The sequence below is a fragment of the Lethenteron reissneri genome, chromosome 61 (assembly GCF_015708825.2).
Source record: "Lethenteron reissneri isolate LAM-NWPU_2019-01 chromosome 61, ASM1570882v1, whole genome shotgun sequence".
NCBI lineage: Eukaryota > Metazoa > Chordata > Hyperoartia > Petromyzontiformes > Petromyzontidae > Lethenteron > Lethenteron reissneri.
The window spans coordinates 1,668,233-1,686,415 of record NC_083839.1 but is presented as its reverse complement, the minus strand read 5'-3'; the positions used below and the strand labels follow the sequence as shown (position 1 = coordinate 1,686,415).

The 18,183-nt window shown below is 57.4% G+C and overlaps 1 protein-coding gene across 1 annotated transcript in view; it reads right to left on the bottom strand.

Moving 5' to 3' along the window:
- LOC133358221 (collagen alpha-1(I) chain-like) overlaps positions 1 to 18,183 on the bottom strand; it is a 65,468-nt gene that overhangs the window by 19,902 nt on the left and 27,383 nt on the right. Inside the window, exons 15-32 of the mRNA XM_061576464.1 lie at positions 16,230 to 16,283; positions 15,104 to 15,148; positions 14,781 to 14,834; positions 13,654 to 13,752; positions 11,945 to 11,989; positions 11,446 to 11,544; positions 10,001 to 10,054; positions 9,165 to 9,272; positions 8,093 to 8,146; positions 7,311 to 7,409; positions 5,493 to 5,546; positions 4,596 to 4,694; positions 3,857 to 3,910; positions 3,351 to 3,404; positions 2,106 to 2,159; positions 1,607 to 1,660; positions 810 to 854; positions 60 to 158 (exon numbers count right to left, since the gene is read on the bottom strand). Coding sequence (XP_061432448.1) covers positions 60 to 158; positions 810 to 854; positions 1,607 to 1,660; positions 2,106 to 2,159; positions 3,351 to 3,404; positions 3,857 to 3,910; positions 4,596 to 4,694; positions 5,493 to 5,546; positions 7,311 to 7,409; positions 8,093 to 8,146; positions 9,165 to 9,272; positions 10,001 to 10,054; positions 11,446 to 11,544; positions 11,945 to 11,989; positions 13,654 to 13,752; positions 14,781 to 14,834; positions 15,104 to 15,148; positions 16,230 to 16,283 — 1,224 coding nt within the window. The remainder of the gene's footprint in view (positions 1 to 59; positions 159 to 809; positions 855 to 1,606; positions 1,661 to 2,105; positions 2,160 to 3,350; positions 3,405 to 3,856; positions 3,911 to 4,595; positions 4,695 to 5,492; positions 5,547 to 7,310; positions 7,410 to 8,092; positions 8,147 to 9,164; positions 9,273 to 10,000; positions 10,055 to 11,445; positions 11,545 to 11,944; positions 11,990 to 13,653; positions 13,753 to 14,780; positions 14,835 to 15,103; positions 15,149 to 16,229; positions 16,284 to 18,183) is intronic.

The window sequence follows — 18,183 nt, the reverse complement described above, 5'->3', positions numbered from 1 at the left end:
ATGGCACCTCGGTGCCGTGTGGGGCGAGTGACCGAGAGTGGACACCGGGGTGTCTGTACCTTTCCTCCGTCCGTCCCCGCAGGTCCAGCCTCTCCTCTGGGGCCTGCGGCGCCAGCGGGGCCTGGGGCTCCACGCTCCCCGGGGATTCCGGCCTCTCCCTGTCCCACACAAACACAACACCGGCCATGAGCACAACAAGAACATATACACGTCTGTAAGTTATCATTTCTACACTCCGGGCCGTTCGTGTATTCCACGGTGGAGAGAAAGGACTGGACGTATGTATTTATGTTGAACTTCTTTTGCACCGTACGTATTCAACTGTGCTAATCGGAGGTGCGGGAGAAGTACAACAAACTGAACACAAAACGCAGTTCTAAATAAATGAGCTTTCAATCCAGATGATTTAAAAATGCATCGCTCCAGTGGCTTCCAAACATGGGAAGAGCGTTCCAGACGGCCACAGAAGTGCATCTGAAATCGCGCGATGCGGTGACCACCGTGAGGATGACCGGAGGTCGCGTGATGATGGTTCATGCTCCTCAAGGAGATCAGCAAAGTAATCGTGGTTCATTCATGGCAGGCACTTTGTGTGCAATGAGCACGACCTCATCATGTGTTCGTTCGGCAACCGGAAGCCAATGCCGCTCGGCGAGCACCGGACGGACACGGTCGAGTTTCATTTGTCACGAACAAGATACTTGTCACGTGAATCCTGGAACCACGCGGACGACAACCCCCCTGATGCCGGCGAGACGTGCCGATCCGCGACGGCAATAGCCCGCGTGAATTTCCATTGCGGCACTTACCCGGGCACCAGCAGGTCCAGGACCACCCCTATCACCAGGACTTCCCTGTGGAGGAGAAAATCAAGGTAAACGTTCACGACCGCCAGCGATAAATCAAGCAACGTTCACCCCCATCGACATCATTGTCATCATACGTTCACAGCCTTCGGGAGCCTGACTCAAGCTACGCTCGATATCAATAACAGCCCGCGAACTACACAACGTCTATACGTTACTTGCGTGGGCCCGATTCTCATCGTAGCAATTTCAGGATTTTTTTTTTTTACAACTGCATTTCAGCGAGCGGCCTAGCATTTACACGTAGTGTGTATGTTGAACTTCTTTCGCACCGCACGTAGCCAACCGTGCTTGTGGGAGGTGCGGGCAAGGCGGTGTTGAGCACACGCAGATGGGCCGGGATGCACACCTCGCCAAACCTGGCGCGATTCGACTCGCGCTGAGTGCCGGTAATGGAAGCCATGGCGCGTGTCGACACGCAAATGACGCCGTTATCAAGGACACGCGGGGGCGTCCATCATTAAATAACAAAATAAAAGTTTTGCGCAGTGCTCCTGCGTTGTTTTCCTTTGGCTCCACTGCGCGGATCCCTCTCTTTGTCGTCAACTGCGACACGACTCGACGACTCGCTCTCGCTCCCAACAGCGGCCACGTGCGCACGCACACACGAGGCGCACGGCTACGCCAAAGGACCCTGCGACATCAGCGTGCTCGAGGTTACGATCGGCCCCTTCAATACGGGCCTCCCTCTCGTCGAGATCCCTTCGTGCAGTGGCCACGTGACTCTCTCACTCACTCACCATGCTGCCGGCGCGACCCAGCTCTCCATTCGCCCCTGAGGGTCCGGGAAGGCCCTGCGGGGGGACAGGGGGGGGTCCGGTTGCGCCACGCCGTTAGCTCCTCCGGCCGTGGCCAGTGATTGGCGGAGGTGCGACTGGTGGTTGTGGTAGTTTTGCATAGGTGATCGTGGTTTGTTGTGGGGAGTGAAGGATGGGCAATGGTGATTATGATGCCGGTTTGGTCGTTCTGGTGATGGTGTGGTGTGATTGCGAGTTGGTGATGGTGGTGGTGGTGATAATAGATACGTAACGTCAGTGGTGAGAAGGTGATGGTTCTGATGTTTTGATGACCAAGTGGTGATAATGGTTAAATAATGACGACGATGACGATGAGAAGGAGGTGATAGCGATGTGGTGGTGGTGGTGGCGATAATGTTGTGACTATGATGACCCGTTGACAGTAGAAACAATGACGTGGGTGTAATGACGACGACGGCTCTCAGCCCCCCACCCCTCTTACCTGTGCTCCAGGGAGACCAGCAGCGCCACGCTCACCACGAGAACCCACGGGGCCCTGTGACAGAACACGAGGGGGGTGGGGGGGTCACTCACACGGCCAGCGGCACCGGCAGATTGCACAGACTCGGCGCGCGTATGCAGAGCCGAGGGTCGATAATCGTCAGGAATACATTTGGCCTCATTGGCTACGAACGGAGGAACGATTCGTGTTTTTTGTTTTGTTACGGCGCCCTACGAGCGGCGCGTCACGTCTCGTTGACGTGGGCACAGTCCCCCACCCCCCCAAGTGGTGGCTGACCCTGTGCCCGGCACAGGGGCAAACCGTGTCAAGCCATCACGGTTTAACCCGTACTCTTGCACGGGGAAATTTAGTGTTAAGGTCCATATGCGGCCCACAGCCGTTTCAATTCGGGCAACAAAACTATTCTACTTGTTTGTGTTTCTTCCTTATGATGGGACTTTGTAGGATGAACGTTGAGATTGATAAGGGGCACGGGGTGATCAATAAGGTCTGAATTGGTCTGTGATAAGGTAGGACACTGGTAAGGGGTTGACAGGTATGTAGTGGTGAGTGTCCTAGTGGTGAATGTTCTAGCGGTGAGTGTACTAGTGGTCAGTGTAGTGGTAAGTGTACTAGTGGTGAGTGTAGTGGTAAGTGTACTAGTGGTGAGTGTACTAGTGGTGAGTGGTGGTAAGTGTACTAGTGGTGAGTGTAGTGGTAAGTGTACTAGTGGTCAGTGTAGTGGTAAGTGTACTAGTGGTGAGTGTAGTGGTGAGTGTAGTGGTGAGTGTAGTGGTTAGTGTACTAGTGGAGAGTGTAGTAGTGGTGAGTGTAGTGGTGAGTGTAGTGGTGAGTGCAGTGGTGAGTGTAGTAGTGGTGAGTGTAGTGGTGAGTGTACTAGTGGTGAGTGTCGTAGTGGTGATTGTCTATTTGTGTTTCTCCCTCGTGATGGACTCTGTAGAATGAACGTTCAGATTTGTCAGGGCACGCGGGTGACCAATACGGGTTTGAATTGGTCTTGGATAAGGTATGGCACTGACAAGTAGGTTGACAGCGACGGAGCGGTTGATTGCTCCGTGCTATCCAAATTGAGTGTTTTTTGTTTTCGGTTCGGTCGCGCGGAAGGCAGAGAACTGCCGGAGAATGCCGGATGGCTGCAAGGTGGCTGAGCGAGAGGAGTGGGACGGCCCACGGATTTCCATCAGTGCGGAGGTTTGAGGGCGCGGTGAGTGAGCGCCAACTCACCACGGGACCTGCCAGACCAGCGGGGCCGCCCTCACCATCCTTGCCAGGAGCCCCCTACGGACAGACAACACGCGCGCGGGTGAGCACCACGCACCTGCACGGCATTGGTTGCTGCAGCAGAGAGCGCGCAGAGGGGAAGAGAGTGAGATGGGTGGAGAGAGGCAGGAAAGTGTGTGGAGGGGAGTGTAGTGAGATGAGTGGGGAGAGGTAGGAGAGTGCGTGGAGGGGAATAGAGTGAGATGAGAGGGGAGAGTCAGGAGAGTGCGTGGAGGGTGTAGAGTGAGATGAGAGGGGAGAGGTAGGAGAGTGCGTGGAGGGGAATAGAGTGAGATGAGAGGGGAGAGGCAGGAGAGTGAGTGGAGGGTGTAGAGTGAGATGAGAGGGGAGATGCAGGAGAGTGTGTGGAGGAGAGTAGAGATTTGGGTGCCGGCGTTGGAGTTATTGCTGTCGCTGGAGGTCAGTGTGAGCGCTGGCGTGAGTGCCGCGTGATGCCGCTGGCTACTTACACGTGGCCCTGCGGAACCGGAAGGACCCCTGTCGCCGGGCTTGCCAGCCTCGCCCTGAGTGCAACAATCGGAGCGAATTCAGCGGTTATCCAACGTATCGTCTCACCAAACTCTCACGACCGCAACTCTCAGAACCGGAGAGAGAGAGACACGCAAACTGCAAACATGCAACAGGCGTCAGGGTCGGGATCGAGCCCGCGACCTCCTGTATACCAGGCGAGGTAGTTAACATCTCGCCAACGCGGCGCCCCTGAATATATATATATAAATATACACACACACGTTGCTTGTGAAGGTCTGGCCAACACGCGTGACAGGGCGAGCAACTCGGAACTCACGAGAGGGATTAAAGCGTGGAGACAACGTTCCAGACGGACACGGCTCACGGGGGGACTAAGCGTGGAGACAACGTTCCAGACGGACACGGCTCATGGGGGGACTAAGCGTGGTGACAACGTTCCAGACGGACACAGCTCACGGGGAGACTAAGCGTAGAGACAACGTTCCAGACGGACACGGCTCACGGGGGGACTAAGCGTGGAGACAACGTTCCAGACGGACACAGCTCACGGGGGGACTAAGCGTAGAGACAACGTTCCAGACGGACACGGCTCATGGGGGGACTAAGCGTGGTGACAACGTTCCAGACGGACACAGCTCACGGGGGGACTAAGCGTGGAGACAACGTTCCAGACGGACAGGGCGGCGGTGGAGGCGGTGGTGGTGCGTGGGTACGTACAGCGCCTCCTGCGGGCCCTGGGAATCCGTTGGGGCCGGGAAGACCACGAACTCCAGAGGGGCCTGGGGGGCCAGGACGACCATCTCCTCCCACGGGGCCCTGTCGGGGGGAGGGTGGTGGGGGGGGGGTTAAGAGACACACACGAGGACGAGGGCACCTCGTTACAATGGAGCCCGCGCGGAGAATGAATCTCCGTTATGAAGACGGCGAACAATTTGAAGGGGGCAGTTACGCGGGGGAGAGGGGGGCGTTTTTAGTTCGGAATTGGGGGGCAGACTGTTAGGAGCTCGTCGTCAGCTCGCAAGCCCTCCGCGCGCAGAAGGTGCACGCTCGCGATCATGCTGACGGACGGAACGAGGCCATTGAGATTGGGGAGCAAGGTCGAGACGTCGCGTTCGCTTGGGGCGGTAGGCGTCACGGGAGGGGATAAGGGCCGGTGGTAGTGGGATGTGAGTGGTGGTGATGGGATGTGAGTGGTGGTGGTGGGGGGATGTGAGTGGTGGTGGTGGGGGGATGAGAGTGGTGGTGGTGGGATGTGAGTGGTGGTGGTGGGGGGATGTGAGTGGTGGTGGGGGGGATGAGAGTGTGGTGGGGGGATGTGAGTGGTGGTAGTGGGATGTGAGTGGTGGTGGTGGGATGTGAGTGGTGGTGGTGGGGGGATGTGAGTGGTGGTGGGGGGGGATGAGAGTGGTGGTGGGGTGTGAGTGGGGGTGGTGGGATGTGAGTGGTGGGGGGGGGGTGTGAGTGGTGATGGTGGGATGTGGGTGGTGGGGTGAGAGTGGTGGTGGTGAGATGTGAGTGGTGGTGGTGAGATGTGAGTGGTGGTGGGAGAATAAGAGTGAGTGGTGGTGGTGGGATGAGAGTGCAAGAGAGAGAAGGATAGACAGGTCCACTCACAGAGACGCCAGGCTTTCCCTCGGAACCAGCTGCTCCGGGACTCCCAGTGGAACCCTGAACGGACAAAGTCACAACGCGCGGTGTCACGGCCACGCCAAAATTCACCGCGCCGCTGCCACGGACCGTCGAGACACAGCGTGTCGTGAGCCGTGGCACGTGGTTCCTGCCACGTGGTTCCTGCCACGGCTCCCCCCGCACCGAGCGTGCGACACGACCACGCGTCGGTCGACTCTCGCGGGATTCCGAAGCGACGGGCCGTGCTTAGCTCGAGGGCATTGCTGAACGCGAGGACAGAGAGCTGAGCCGGTTCCTTTAAAGTCTTTAGTTCTTTCGGTGAAGCCACGTAGGTGGAAAATAAAATAAACCACGACGTTTCGGACGCAACACAAGCATCCGTCATCAGTCGAGATTTTTTGTACCTACGTGGCTTTACCGAAACAACCAAAGACTATGGATTTCTGCAGTCACGAAAGCTTCTAATCAAGACTGGTTTGTTTTCTTTTTTTTTCTTTTTTCATCTGTCAAACACGGATCGACGGCGACGTGACCGCCACGACGGCCAAGCCGCTCGATCCCCCGCTCGTCGTCACGATGGCTGCATCTTGTATCTTTGTATTGAACCTCCGATCGCCACGGTTGGCTAGGTACGGCACGAAAGAGGTTCAACGTGCACGTACGTACAATGCACGCGGAGAAGAAGCATCGTGGCCCTGCTAATTGGAGGTGCGGTGTGTGTACGTGCTTTGAACTTCTTTCGCACCTTACGTGGCCAACCGTGCTAATTGGAGGTGCGGGGGAAGGACAACAAACTAAACACGCAAAGAGTAAACTAATTATCTGGAGATGCTACTGCTGCTGCTGCGTTGGCAGTGGTGCACAAAAGCACAATTTCCAACAAAAAAACAACGCAACACGCTCAGTGTCAATAACAGTACTGCAAGTGGTCTTGAAATATGAGACTGAACGATTTCCATTTCACCAGGTAAGGCTCAACTGAGCTGTGTAGCTATTTTTTTCAGAGACGACCTGGCTATCACAGATGATAGCTCAACGAAGTGGCTTATCATCATCACGTGGGCATTTTGTACAGCAGTAGCAACCAAACAATCGAATCTCAAAAAGCCACTACTAAGGTCGGTCCCGTTCTACTTTCGGTCACCGTACGTCAATGCGTCCCGTCGCTGACAACGGCGAAGCATTTTAAAGTAGCCCCATGACTTCTCTCTGGTCGCTTCCTCTTTCAAGTGGTGGAGACACACACCGAGGCTCCACATTCTCAAGGGGTTGTCAAAGGTTTATCGCCCCCAACTGGCAGACGGATGCCCGTAGACCTCGAACTGGGACCAGGGACAGTTGCTGCTGCTGGGTAGACTGCAGGCATGGACTACGTGAGATGTGATGTCGGGTGAATTTCAGAATCAGAAAATTTATTTCTAAATGGAGGAATCCGATGAGCCGTAAAGCTCTTTTTTCAACAGATGTCCGGTAGGGGCACGGGGTAAGGACGTTACGACAGCAAACAGTAAAAAAGAAACAATAGGAGTGATAAGTACAAGAAAGGTCAACAATTCACCCAAACACAAACAGACACAACACTAAACCACCCCCATCCTACCAGGCAAAGCCCACTGAGATATTCACTTAATTTTCAGAAGTCACCTGACCACAAAGTGGCCCACCATTGGGACATTTATAGCACCAAAATAACCGAAACAATCTCAATCCACGTTACTGTGGTATCGGAGCAAGTGCCCAATGAACGCCCATCCTTCTAGCCCTTCGCGACGCGGACGGAGGTGGCCGCAGACGGCAACTCACCCTGGCTCCAGGAATTCCGGAGTCTCCTGGGCGTCCAGGTCCTCCTTCAGGTCCCTTGGCTCCAGCAGGGCCGGCCGCTCCACGCTCGCCGGGCATTCCCTACACAGACACGTGACACGCGCCGCGCTCACTGGGCTTGCCCTGAAGGCCCTACGAGTCACGAACGGCGCACGGCACGCTGGCCGAGCGCTGGCACGCAACGCAGCACCATCGCCTCTCCACCCTAACCCTCTCTCCCCGCACCCTTATCTCCCCGTGCCCCGCTCCGCCCTCTCTCATCTCTCCCCGCGCCCCGCTCGGTGCGCCGTCCCGGAGTGAGAGCGGTGGCAACGTCACGCTTGGGGGGTGCCCGCACTGGCCGTGGCGGAGATGCCCGGGTTGGGACTGCTTCCCTGGCGTCGCCGGATTGAACGCGCGGGCGGTCACGATCCTCGTGACCATTCACCCGCCCTCCGGCAATCCGCTCGATTCTCACGGTGCACAGTCGCAGTTCGATTGAAAAACCAATGTTTGTTTTTTTTTTCGTCCGTAACTGACTCGTCAGTCCTGCTTTGTCCCGTCTTGTTCGGCCCCCATCGTTAGACTAACCGCACGCAATAGCAATAACCGCCTGCCATTTTCACATCATCTGCGTTACGGCCGTCTGTGTAAATTGCGAAGCCGCTGCTCATTTTGTTTGACGCGTCCGCGGCGAGCGCAAGAGCCACCCCCACCCCCCCGCGTCGGGCGCTGGCGCGAGCTTCGTCGCCGTCATCTTTCCCGCGGCGTCACCGGCTACTCACGATCGATCCGGCGTTGCCGCCAGGTCCTGGCATTCCACGACCGCCCGGAGCTCCCTGTGGGGGGGGGGGGGGGGGTCACAACAAAAACAGCGCCGCGCGTCGTTACAAAAACCGTGTCGGCGCAGCTTCCCCCGCTTTTCCCCAGCTGCGTTGTTTCCCGAAAACGGGCTCGACGGCCGTGGACAAAAAGCAAAAGTGGGCGCGGGCAGGGAGGGATTCCAACGATCCCCCCCAGCACCGACAAATCGCCGACGGGCGAGGATGGCGATGGAACAGCAGCAAGGGGAAGGATCGCGCGCCCGGGTACGAGATTAGCTCCCGCGCAGGAGTGAAATTTTGGTTTGCGGGTCATCTTGCAAGACCGTGTGGGCATGGGGGGGAGGCCGAACTTTATCCAACAGTGGATGGAACATGGGATTTTTGTCATGATGATGGTGATGATGATGATTTTACGTGTGCTATTGGTGTCACGAGTGATGGCGGAGCCACTTCAATAGACCTCGTTATCCACACGAGGGGCACACCTCTGATATCCCTGCACGGAGTGATCGTTGCGTGCCAATCAAACTGATTTAGATTTTTTTTTTTTGACATTTTTGTTTTACAGCTGGAATGTCGTCAAAATCAATTAAGATCCAGTCATGGGCGGCTGCCTTGAGACCATCAATTCGTCACACCGGAGGCCCTGGCCCCCATCACCAATGTCTGGACAAACAAACATCACGTGAGATTTTGTCCTCAACTTAATTTGGCTAAATCCCAGCTCTGAAAAGGGAAGAAAAAACATTTATTGGTTTCACCCTTGGGCAACAAATGCTCCCCCTGCGACAGCACGGCTGGTGGACCTGAGGTCTCAGAATAAGTTCTGCGATGTCTGCCTCTGTGGGCCATTCTCCAACGCGAACGGCCCTGGGATGGCTGCGAACGGATTCTTTGCCTTGTCGACGCACGCGGCGGCAATAACAGAATTGGGATAAAATTGTGGGGGGGGGGGGGGTGATGGAATATAATAATCGAAAAGAAAAAAAATTAAATCGATTTCATGAAAGCGAGCGGGAGACCCCCCACTCACCGTCTCGCCGGCGGCGCCAGCTGGTCCGGAGGCGCCAGGCTCGCCACGAGCACCGTTCTTGCCTTCCTCTCCGCTTGGGCCGGAGGGACCCGCGGGCCCCGATGCTCCCTGGTCACGGGAGACGCGCGCAACGACACGGGGAGAGCGACACACGCGGTGAGGACGCGGCGGGGGGGCCCCGGGTCACCATCGGCAGTGTGAGACGCGGCGGTAGCCATCTGCGGTGTCGGACGCGGCGGTGATGTCCGTGTGAGCCGGGCGGTAAGGTGGCAGCCCGTGCCTGCGTTCCGGGCTAGAGTTGTTGGAGCACGCGGATTTTGCGTAAAACTCTCAAACCTGGTGGCCTGCTGCCAAGGGGATGGTGAGAGGGCAGGTTCATGAACCCCGTCCGTGCGGACCTCTGAGTCTGAGTTTTAGCCAATCTCCACAGTTTCCTCCCACGAGCAAAACGCTCCTGCAAAAAGGATCGTGACCACCCTCCTGACAGGGGAGTCTTGCGGCTTGGGGGGGGGGGGGGCGGCCCTCGATGGACAACTGATTCTATTATCGTAATTTATGGTTTCTTCACGAGACGAACAAATCACACAGGAGCCCGCCTCTCCCCACTCGCGCCACGCCGCTTGCCCCCACGCACTCTCTGCTCTTGAGGCTCATGGAAGATGCTCGTCCCCTTCCCCCAGCTGTCCATGCTCTCGACTCCCTGCCAGCCACACCTGTTCTAGTCCAGGCTCAACGCTTCCCTCCGTCCCCTCTCCAACCACGACCTTCCCTCTCTCTCTCTCTCACGAACGCCTCCGTGCGCGGTCGCGCTCAAGACGCGGCGCACGCCAACTCACCGGCACTCCCTTGGCACCGCTCTCGCCCTTGAATCCCGGCACTCCGGGCTCTCCCTGTTGGCAAAAGTGAGAACGCGTCGAGGGGGGGGGCGTAGGGAAAGAGGAGAGGGGGGCGCGGAGAGAGAGGGGAGAGAGGAGAGGGGGGCGCGGAGAGAGAGGGGAGAGAGGAGAGGGGGGCACGGAGAGAGAGGGGAGAGAGGAGAGGGGGGCGCGGAGAGAGAGGGGAGAGAGGAGGAGAGGGGGGCACGGAGAGAGAGGGGAAAGAGAAGAGGGGGGCGCGGAGAGAAAGGGGAGAGAGGAGAGGGGGGCGCGGAGAGAGAGGGGAGAGAGGAGAGGGGGGCACGGAGAGAGAGGGGAGAGAGGAGAGGGGGGCATGGAGAGAGAGGGGAGAGAGGAAGAGGGGGGCGCGGGAGAGAGAGAGGGGAGAGAGGAGAGGGGGGCGCGGAGAGAGAGGGGAGAGAGGAGAGGGGGCGCGGAGAGAGAGGGGAGAGAGGAGAGGGGGGCGCGGAGAGAGAGGGGAGAGAGGAGAGGGGGGCGCGGAGAGAGAGGGGAGAGAGGAGAGGGGGGCACGGAGAGAGAGGGGAGAGAGGAGAGGGGGGCACGGAGAGAGAGAGAGGAGGGGAGAGAGGAGAGGGGGGCGCGGAGAGAGAGGGGAGAGAGGAGAGGGGGGGCGCGAGAGAGGGGAGAGAGGAGAGGGGGGCGCGGAGAGAGAGGGGAGAGAGGAGAGGGGGCGCGGAGAGAGAGGGGAGAGAGGAGAGGGGGCACGGAGAGAAGGGCAGAGAGGGAGGGGGCAGGAGAGAGAGGGGAGAGAGGAGAGGGGGCACGGAGAGAGAGGGGAGAGAGGAGAGGGGGCGCGCAGAGAGAAAGGGCAGAGAGGAGAGGGGGGCACGGAGAGAGAGGGGAGAGAGGAGAGGGGGGCACGGAGAGAGAGGGGGAGAGAGGAGAGGGGGGCATGGAGAGAGAGGGGAGAGAGGGAGGGGGGCGCGGAGAGAGAGGGCAGAGAGGAGAGGGGGGCACGGAGAGAGAGGGGAGAGAGGAGAGGGGGGCGCGGAGAGAGAGGGGAGAGAGGAGAGGGGGGCGCGGAGAGAGAGGGGAGAGAGGAGAGGGGGGCACGGAGAGAGAGGGGAGAGAGGAGAGGGGGGGGGTGAAGATGTGGAGAGAGAGGGGGCACGGGAGAGAGAGAGTAGGAAGAGAGGGGGTACAGAGAGAGGGGGGGCAGAGAGGGGGGTAGAGAGAGGGGAGGGGTAAGGAGAGCAGAGCGAAACATATTTTGTTAAATTTTTCATTTAAAAAGGAGGGGGGGGGGGGTTACGTAAAGCAAAACATTAAAAAACTAAATGATGAACGAAGCAAAGTGCCAAATACACCGAGCAACTTCTTGCTTCCTCCGATCGTAAAACAAAAGAAAGAGAAAGAGGAGTGCGGGCAGAGGGGGCAGCACTCACCGCAATGCCTCTGGGTCCAGCAGGGCCCGACGAACCGGGGGGCCCAAGGGGCCCACGAGGTCCGGGCATCCCGGGGCCACCGGCAGGTCCGGAGTCTCCCTGCGGTGGACAGCGGTGGACAGAGGCGCACGGTCAGATGAGCGCACACATTTTAAGACGCAAAGATACAGGCATAGGTAGTAGAGGTACTAGAGTCAAAGATCACTCCCCCCCCACCCCCCGTATAGCCTGTAACAGACTGTTGGGGCAAGTGCTGTTGGCGAGCAGCTATGAAGGCCGGCACGGCACACGAGGGGGTGGGTGGGCAACACCACGCCCGGCCGCCTTTGTCTCCCCAGGTAATCGCCAACCACCGCGCGAAGGTTATGAACGTCGCCAAGGCACAACGACAACAACGACAACAACGACAACAACAACAACGACAACGACAACAACGACAACAACGACAACGCGCGCGCTCCGAGCGCTGCGCAGGTGGCCCACGGCCGGCACCACTCACCGAAGGTCCTTTGGGTCCCTGAGCTCCGTTGGCGCCTCTAAGACCCTGCGGAGAGAGAAAGAGAGAAAAAACAGCGAGCATTTGCATCGCCCATCATCGGCGTTGCGAGGCACGGTTCTATCCACGCGATCCCGCACGTGGGCCCGTCTTGTCCTTGCTTCGTCTCCGTGGCACGGGGTCACACTGGGTCACCATGAAGCCATTGGGTCACCAGGCAGCCGTGCCACACTGGGTCACCATGAAGCTATTGGGTCACCAGGCAGCCGTGCCACACTGGGTCACCATGAAGCTATTGGGTCACCAGGCAGCTGTGCCACACTGGGTCACCATGAAGCTATTGGGTCACCAGGCAGCTGTGCCACACTGGGTCACCATGAAGCTATTGGGTCACCAGGCAGCCGTGCCACACTGGGTCACCAGGCAGTCGTGCCACGCTGGGTCACCATGAAGCTATTGGGTCACCAGGCAGCCGTGCCACACTGGGTCACCAGGCAGCTATTGGGTCACCAGGCAGCCGTGCCACACTGGGTCACCATGAAGCTATTGGGTCACCAGGCAGCCGTGCCACACTGGGTCACCATGAAGCTATTGGGTCACCAGGCAGCCGTGCCACACTGGGTCACCATGAAGCTATTGGGTCACCAGGCAGCTGTGCCACACTGGGTCACCATGAAGCTATTGGGTCACCAGGCAGCTGTGCCACACTGGGTCACCATGAAGCTATTGGGTCACCAGGCAGCCGTGCCACACTGAGTCACCAGGAAGCTATTGGGTCACCAGGCAGCTGTGCCACACTGGGTCACCATGAAGCTATTGGGTCACCAGGCAGCTGTGCCACACTGGGTCACCATGAAGCTATTGCGTCACCAGGCAGCCGTGCCACACTGGGTTACCATGAAGCTATTGGGTCACCAGGCAGCTGTGCCACACTGGGTCACCATGAAGCTATTGCGTCACCAGGCAGCTGTGCCACACTGGGTCACCATGAAGCTATTGGGTCACCAGGCAGCTGTGCCACACTGGGTCACCATGAAGCTATTGCGTCACCAGGCAGCCGTGCCACACTGGGTTACCATGAAGCTATTGGGTCACCAGGCAGCCGTGCCACACTGGGTCACCATGAAGCTATTGCGTCACCAGGCAGCCGTGCCACACTGGGTCACCAGGCAGTCGTGCCACATTGGGTCACCAGGCAGTCGTGCCACACTGGGTCACCAGGCAGCTGTGGCACAATGGGCCAGCAGGCCGGTACTTTATAGGCCACAGGGGCCGGTGGTGTAGCCGCCACCTATTTAGGGCCAGGACTCTTCACAGGGCAGCAGCGCAGCCAGCAACCCGCCCGCCCGGCCACCGCCGTCTCTCCGGTGGCTGACGTTCGCATGCCGTCCTTGCTACTCAGTTAAGGCCGAGTCAACCCAGCGGAGTGCCAGTAACCGGTTCGGTTAATCGTTGCTCATGAGTGGGAATCCAACTCGGACCGTCGGGTTTGTCGTGCTTACCGCACGCACACACACAGACACGCACGCACACACACACGCGGACACGCGCACGCATACACACAGACACGCACGCACACACACACGCGGACACGCGCACGCATACACACAGACACGCATGCACACACACACATGGACACGCGCACGCACACAGACACGCATGCACATACACAGACACGCACGCACACACACACGTGAGTCGCGGGTACTCACGGCAGGGCCTGCAGGTCCGATGCCTCCGCCAATGCCGGGCTCTCCCGCTGGTCCCTGCTGTCCACCGGCTCCGATAGCACCAGCGGGGCCGACCTCACCCTGGTCACGCGGCAGAAGAAGAACCACGGTGTCAGAGGGAGCGCTGTCTGCGAGCACCCGTTAAAGCGCTCAAGGGCTTGGGGGGGGGGGTTAAGGCTGGCCTGGTTTTTTCCCGCGGTCGTCCCCACTTTTGAGATCACAAAACTCTCCTGGGAAATCTGTAATGCCCCCCCCTCCCAAACCTCCCCCCCCACCCCCACCGGGACAATAACATCCCAAGCAAGCGATAACAACACAACAGCGCTCAAGACGGAGCGTGCACACGCGCGTAGCTCTTCCCTCCGCCGGCACGCCGGGACATTCTCTTCCCCGTGACATTATTTGCAGGATTTGCTGGCACCTCAGCGGTGGCAACCCTCTCTCCCTGCTCCAGCGTTGGAGTGCGGGAGGGAGGGGCGGGGGGTGAGGCCGGGATTGCGTCTTCCCTCGTCGGCCAGGTGCTGCGATGCGAAACTCCACTGCCACCGCTCCCCCCCCCCCCCGCCCCCACCGCGCATCTCACACGTGCGCCTCTCCTCACCTACGTCGTTTATCTACCCCCCCCACTCACCCCCCCCCCTCCACTCACCCCCCCACTCCATCCCCACCGCCACAACTCTCCGCCCCGTTCGTCGTTTCTCTCGTCTCGTGCAAGCACGACTGGCGATACTGTGGCGCTTCAAAACCCCGCTCGCCGGGGGTTTCGAGAGCGATCCTCTACGGGCGCTCCGTCAATTTGAATGATCACTCTCGCTGCCGTCGGCGGCGTTCGCTCGGCAACATTGTGGTGACGAGCCACGGGTGGCAGGCCGGCAAAACAAGGGGGTGGGGGGGGGGGGGTGCCGAGCGCCTCCGAGCTCCGTCCTGACCCCCTCGAGGCCCTCTTGCCGTGAGCGCCGCACGAACGGTCGAAGGAGCTGGAGCCCATCGCCACGGCGGCTCGCGCGCCCGGTGCAAACGAGCGAAGCGCATTTCAAACATTCGACTGCGACCCATTCACGCACGCGGCTGGCGGTCTCTCGCTCTCTCTCTCTCGCGCGGCCACCCACCTTGTTTCCGGGGCTTCCGGGGAAGCCGGGCACACCGACACCTCCGATGGGGCCCTGCGGGAGGAGCGCACGGTCAGCGCTGTTATTACAGCGGGGTGACACGGAGCAACGCGGTCCATGGTGTTACTACAGCGGGGTGACACGGAGCTCCACGGAGGGCGATGGTGTTACTACAACGGGGTGACACGGAGCTCCACGGGTGATGGTGTTACTACAGCGGGTTCACTCGGAGCTCCACGGGTGATGGTGTTACTACAGCGGGGTGACACGGAGCTCCACTGAGGATGATGGTGTTACTACAGCGATGTGATGGAGATGCTCACCGCGGGTCCGGCGGGGCCAGGGGCACCATCAGCACCACGAGCTCCCTGCAAGGGGAGCACAACAGCAACAACAACAACTTCAACAACATCATCGACAACATCAGGAACACGTATCACAATCATCAACACCATCACAGTCAACAACACCACCAACAACACCATTACCAGCAAGAACACCATCATCAACACCATCACAGTCAACAATACCATTAATAACACCATTACCAGCAAGAACACCATCAACAACACCATCACAATCAACAATACCACCAACAACACCATTACCAGAAAGAACACCATCATCAACACCATAACAGTCAACAATACCATCAATAACACCATTACCAGCAAGAACACCATCAACAACACCATCACAATCAACACCACCACCAACAACACCATTACCAGCAAGAACACCATCAACACCATTACCAGCAAGAACACCATCAACACCATTACCAGCAAGAACACCATCAACAACACCAACAACACCATCAACAACAACAACAATCAACAACACCATCACCATCGTCATCACCGTTCCGCTGGCGGCTCGTGCTACCCACAGCGGCACGGTCCGAGCACCATTCACCATGCTTGCATACGAAGAGCTTCCGTGATGATGATGATGATGATGATTATTTTGACAGGTGTGATAAAGTTGTTGGCAATAATATCAATTCACAATTTTTGGTGCGGAATGACGGCGATGATTCTGAGATCATGATGATGTCAGGAAGACACGATGGCCATCACGAAGAGCGATCGCGATAGGGTGGCCAGGAGCTAGGCAACGATGATCATGGTGATGTCAAAGTCAATTTTATTGAAACTAATTTTTTATTATTATTATTCATCATAATTCTTACGTCGTGATTGTGACCCAGGTAATGATGATGTTGGTGGCAAAGTTTATTTTAAGGAGTAATTGTATTCCAGGCCGATAATGACGACGACGATGATGATAACGTCGTTAACGATACCGGAAAAGTTTTCATATTTTATTTAGTTTTCTTTTTCTTTAATTCGTGGCGACACGTGACGGCTACGGTGACGACAGCCGCGGCTGCTCCTCTCGCTACGCCAGAGGCCACACGGCGGCGTCTGCTTCTTCTCGGGGACTCACAGCAGATCCGGCGCCGCCGCTACGTCCCCTCTCGCCGGGCATTCCACGGGGTCCCTGAGAAAAGACACAAAAAACAACAACAACACCGCCACCCCGTCACGATCTTCCCTTTGCCCTGCCGTGCGCGACACGCGAGCGGGCTTATCGGGCGAGCGTCGCCGCGCCGTGGATGCGTCCGTCGGCAGGAACGCATCGCTAGCCCCCCACCCCGCGCCGTGTTCACGAACGGCCCTCCTTGACCTCGTGACCCCGTGGGGCCACGATGTGGCCACGGTTGGGCCACGGTGGGGCGTTCGTTACGGGAATCAATCAAACTTTATTTCTAGAGCACTATTCGTGCACAACAAATGCAATGCGTTAGTCGTTTTTATTTTATTTCATCGGACGGCATCTTCATTTGCGGCTGCATATATACGCTATGGAATGGAAATCGCGGTGTAGTTTGTCAGTAGCAAGAGGGAATTCTGCCGCTACTGCTGCTGTGTGTTGTGTGTGCTGTGTGTGTTGTGTGTGTTGTGTGTGCTGTGTGGTGTGTGTGTGTGTGCTGTGTGTGTGTGTGTTGTGTGTGCTGTGTGGTTGTGTGTTGTGTGTGTGCTGTGTGTGTTGTGTGTGCTGTGTGTGTTGTGTGTGCTGTGTGTGCTGTGTGTGTGTGTGTGTGCTGTGTGTGCTGTGTGGTGTGTGTGTGTGTGTGTGTGTGTGGTGTGTGCTGTGTGTGTTGTGTGGCTGTGTGGTTGTGTGTGTTGTGTGTGTGGTGTTGTGTGTGTTGTGTGTGTTGTGTGTGTTGTGTGTTGTGTGTGTTGTGTGTGTGGTGTTGTGTGTGTGTGTGTGTGTTGTGTGTGTTGTGTGCTGTGTGTGTTGTGTGTGTGTGTGTTGGTGTGTTGTGTGTGCTGTGTGTGCTGTGTGTGTTGTGTGTGCTGTGTGTGTTGTGTGTGTTGTGTGTGCTGTTGTGTGTGTGTGTGTGTGTTGTGTGTGTTGTGTGTGTTGTGGTGCTGTGTGTGTTGTGTGTGCTGTGTGTGCTTGTGTGTGTTGTGTGTGTTGTGTGTGTTGTGTGTGCTGTGTGTGCTGTGGTGTTGTGTGTGCTGTGTGTGCTGTGTGTGTTGTGTGTGCTGTGTGTGTTGTGTGTGCTGTGTGTGCTGTGTGTGTTGTGTGTGCTGTGTGTGTTGTGTGTGTTGTGTGTGCTGTGTGGTGTGTGTGTGTGTGTTGTGTGTGCTGTGTGTGTTGTGTGTGCTGTGTGTGTGTGTGTTGTGTGTGCTGTGTGTGTTGTGTGTGCTGTGTGTGCTGTGTGTGTTGTGTGTGCTTGTGTGTGTTGTGTGTGTTGTGTGTGCTGTGTGTGTTGTGTGTGCTGTGTGTGCTGTGTGTGTTGTGTGTGCTGTGTGTGTTGTGTGCTGTGTGTGTGTGTGTGTTGTGTGTGTGTGTGTGTTGTGTGTGCTGTGTGTGTTGTGTGTGTTGTGTGTGCTGTGTGTGTTGTGTGTGCTGTGTGTGTTGTGTGTGTTGTGTGTGCTGTGTGTGTTGTGTGTGTTGTGTGTGCTGTGTGTGTTGTGTGTGTTGTGTGTGCTGTGTGTGTTGTGTGTGCTGTGTGTGTTGTGTGTACTGTGTGTGTAGTGTGTGTAGTGTGTGCTGTGTGTGTAGTGTGTGCTGTGTGTGTTGAGTGTGCTGTGTGTGCTGTGTGTGTTGTGTGTGTTGTGTGTGTTGTGTGTGCTGTGTGTGCTGTGTGTGTTGTGTGTGCTGTGTGTGCTGTGTGTGTTGTGTGTGCTGTGTGTGTTGTGTGTGATGTGTGTGCTGTGTGTGTTGTGTGTGCTGTGTGTGTTGTGTGTGCTGTGTGTGTTGTGTGTGTTGTGTGTGCTGTGTGTGTTGTGTGTGCTGTGTGTGCTGTGTGTGTTGTGTGTGTTGTGTGTGTGTGTGTGTGTGCTGTGTGTGCTGTGTGTGTTGTGTGTGTTGTGTGTGCTGTGTGTGT